Consider the following 2,798-nt stretch of genomic DNA (forward strand, 5'->3'; position numbering starts at 1 on the left):
TAAAAGTTCTATTTGGAATTTCTTTGTGAGGCCTTTCTTCCATTAGAGGCCTTAGCCAACCGCTTAAATTGTCTAATGGAAGAGCCGGCCTACGTATAAATATTTAGAATATTTTATAATATCTGTAAATAATAGTAAAATAATTAAAATTAAGATGTTTTATTGAATTTTGAGAAATGAGAGAGTAAAAATTGAATAAAAATATTATTAACTTCAAAAATTATTTAAATATAATTTTTATTTTAAAATTTGAAAAATTTACATTGTTTTTTGTATTTTGTTTAGGAGTTGGCCTCTACCCTTTGAATTTCATCCCGTGTATAATTGATCTTTCAGCGTGAAGTTTGCTGAGAAAATTAAGAGATTTATTAGGAGTATCCCTGCAAATTAATATGGCACTAATAATTAGCACTACTTCTTTTAAAGCCACAACATGTAATATCAGATGTCGATCAGGGAAAGTTAAAAGACACTAAATATAATCAATTAATTAAAATTAAGCATCTTAATAAAGATAATACATAGCAATTTTGGAAAAAAAATGTTCTTGCTCTTAGAATACTTTTTTTAGTAATGATACATGCAATCGTGGAGTGCGTAAATATCATGTAGTCACTTTGAAAAAGAGTAGTGTCCACTATTAAAAAATTATTATTTTTCATATGGGTCCCATATTTATTCATTTTTTTCAAAGTAATTGTACGGCGCTTGCATACTCACAACTACAACTATCATTTTTCTACTTTTTTATTGCACTACTTGTTGAAAACAATCATACTGGATAGACCTGGCAGAGGAGATTGTCCCAAAGGAGACCCCGTTTGGTTGAGCGCGTCCTTAGTCACCCCCAATAAGTCATACACTTAGGAAGCTTACCCAACTCATCACTTTAACTCCCAAGAAGGGAAGATGCTCACGGATGAAGTGATAGTCCGAGCATGAAAGACAGGATTGAAAGCTAAATAAGTAGCACTAACATTGTCGCAAAACAACACAGATGGCATAGAAAGAAAGACACTAAAGTCTTTAAGAAGATATTGCACCCAAGTGAGTTCAGCAGTAACCAATGCAAAACATATTTTTTAGATTTCTACTCCTGATTTCGTTCTCTCTTTTCTATTTTATTACAATCTTATTAAACACAGTGTTCAAATGCGAGCAAGGGTCTCCAAGTATTGATAAGTTTTGATCCCAAGGGTCTCCCATTCATTAGCCCCGTTCCATTTATATAATACTCCAATCATTCTAGAACGACACAGAGTCTTAAAGGCATTTGTCTTGAGATTGTAAGAAATCACTTCCCCAGGTACAACCAGCACAAGAGTTGCCTCCTCCTGTGTTTCTCCTTCGAGTAGGCACAAGGGATGATACACATGAAGGTTATCATAGTGAGCGCGTAATATCCTTGGGAATGCATCTGCCAGAACATGAAGATCACAATGATATTTCACAAACCAACCAGACCTGTCTTGTTTCATCTCATAGATAGTAAGTAGCATAGTTTGGAGTCTGCATGTTGCAATGAGATGCAAGTTGCCACTTGACTCTCCAAAATACTTGACAGAACTTATTTTCAGCCAATCCTTTAACTCCGGCACTCTGTCTAGACATTCTGCATCTAAATCAAGGTACCAAACTGCTTTTTGGGTTCGATCATACCAGTAAATAGCACCATTCATGTAAACTGCTTCATTGTTAAATCCTGCATCATATGGTACTGTGACAACTTTGGCAGGCTTCCAAGATTGGGTCACCGATGAGTAAATATCAATTTTCAGTAGAAAGTTAGATGATGAGGAAGATATTTGATGAATCAAGATAACTTTGTAGTGAACTGACTTCGAAGGATCAAAAGATACAATGACAACTCTTACATGTATTGTTGACAGCACATCAAACACACCGATTCTTGTGGAATCCCCAGAAGCAAGATGACAAACATAGTAAGAAATGAGCATGGGGTTGTGAAGATCTGCCATAGAATAATAGCACAACAAGCCCTTGCACGAATCTAAAACATTTGTACCCCGCTTGTTGAGGAAGTTGAATGGTAAAACCCTAGGAGGTTGATACCCCTCAAGGGGTACGAGTGAAAGTCCTGGGGCTTGATTGAGACCTTTCAACAATAAACCATTGGATCTATGGTTTCTGCGGGCATGACTGATAGAAAACTCAGGATCAGAGATGAGAAAGCACCATTGTTTGCACACAACCTTGAGTCTGACAAGAGGTCTCACAGGAAGACGTGTAAGAATCTCTCTCAAGAGGTCTTCATTGCTAGCAACTGCAGCAGCCGACATCTGCAGCCTGGTTGTGCTGGATCCGCCATTGCTCTGGCTTTTTCTTATTGTTGCCATTGTTGCAATGTGGTCCTTCACTATTAGTTCCTCTTCCATGTGAGCATTATAACACTCTTCCAATGACTCAAAAAATACAAAAAGTTTCTTTTTTTTTATCACAAGACAAGAGTAATTTTGCTTATCATCTTAATTTAACATGAAGACCTACCAAACAGGTTGAAATACTTTCCATCAACTGAGATGTATCGTTGACATGACAATGTGAGAAAATTCATAACTTATCAACTATATAGTTGATAAATCATGTGTTTACTAACTTCCTAGTTTTTATAAACAGTTACTAAAAACTGGACCTTAATTCTCCATTCAAAAGCACAAACAACGAGCCATCAACAATAATTTGCTTTCACCCTGTCCACAAACTTATGCTTATGCAGCATATTTATATAGAAAATATGTAAGAAAACAAATCGTATTTGATTCCCCATATTCCTCTGT

At 35.8% G+C, this 2,798-nt stretch overlaps 1 protein-coding gene across 1 annotated transcript; it reads right to left on the reverse strand.

Moving 5' to 3' along the window:
• Positions 1-1,005: 1,005 nt before the first annotated feature.
• LOC109014800 (F-box protein At5g07610-like) lies at positions 1,006-2,594 on the reverse strand. The gene has a single exon (XM_018997297.2). The coding sequence runs from the start codon at positions 2,394-2,396 to the stop codon at positions 1,149-1,151; it is 1,248 nt and encodes a 415-aa protein (XP_018852842.1). The 5' UTR covers positions 2,397-2,594; the 3' UTR covers positions 1,006-1,148.
• Between the last annotated feature and the right edge of the window lie 204 nt (positions 2,595-2,798).

The sequence above is a fragment of the Juglans regia genome, unplaced genomic scaffold (genome assembly GCF_001411555.2).
Source record: "Juglans regia cultivar Chandler unplaced genomic scaffold, Walnut 2.0 Scaffold_18636, whole genome shotgun sequence".
In the NCBI taxonomy this organism is placed as follows: domain Eukaryota; kingdom Viridiplantae; phylum Streptophyta; class Magnoliopsida; order Fagales; family Juglandaceae; genus Juglans; species Juglans regia.

Coding starts and splice junctions, on each gene's coding strand:
- LOC109014800 (XM_018997297.2), bottom strand. CDS start 2,396: ATGGAAGAGGAACTAATAGTGAAGGACCACATTGCAACAATGGCAACA.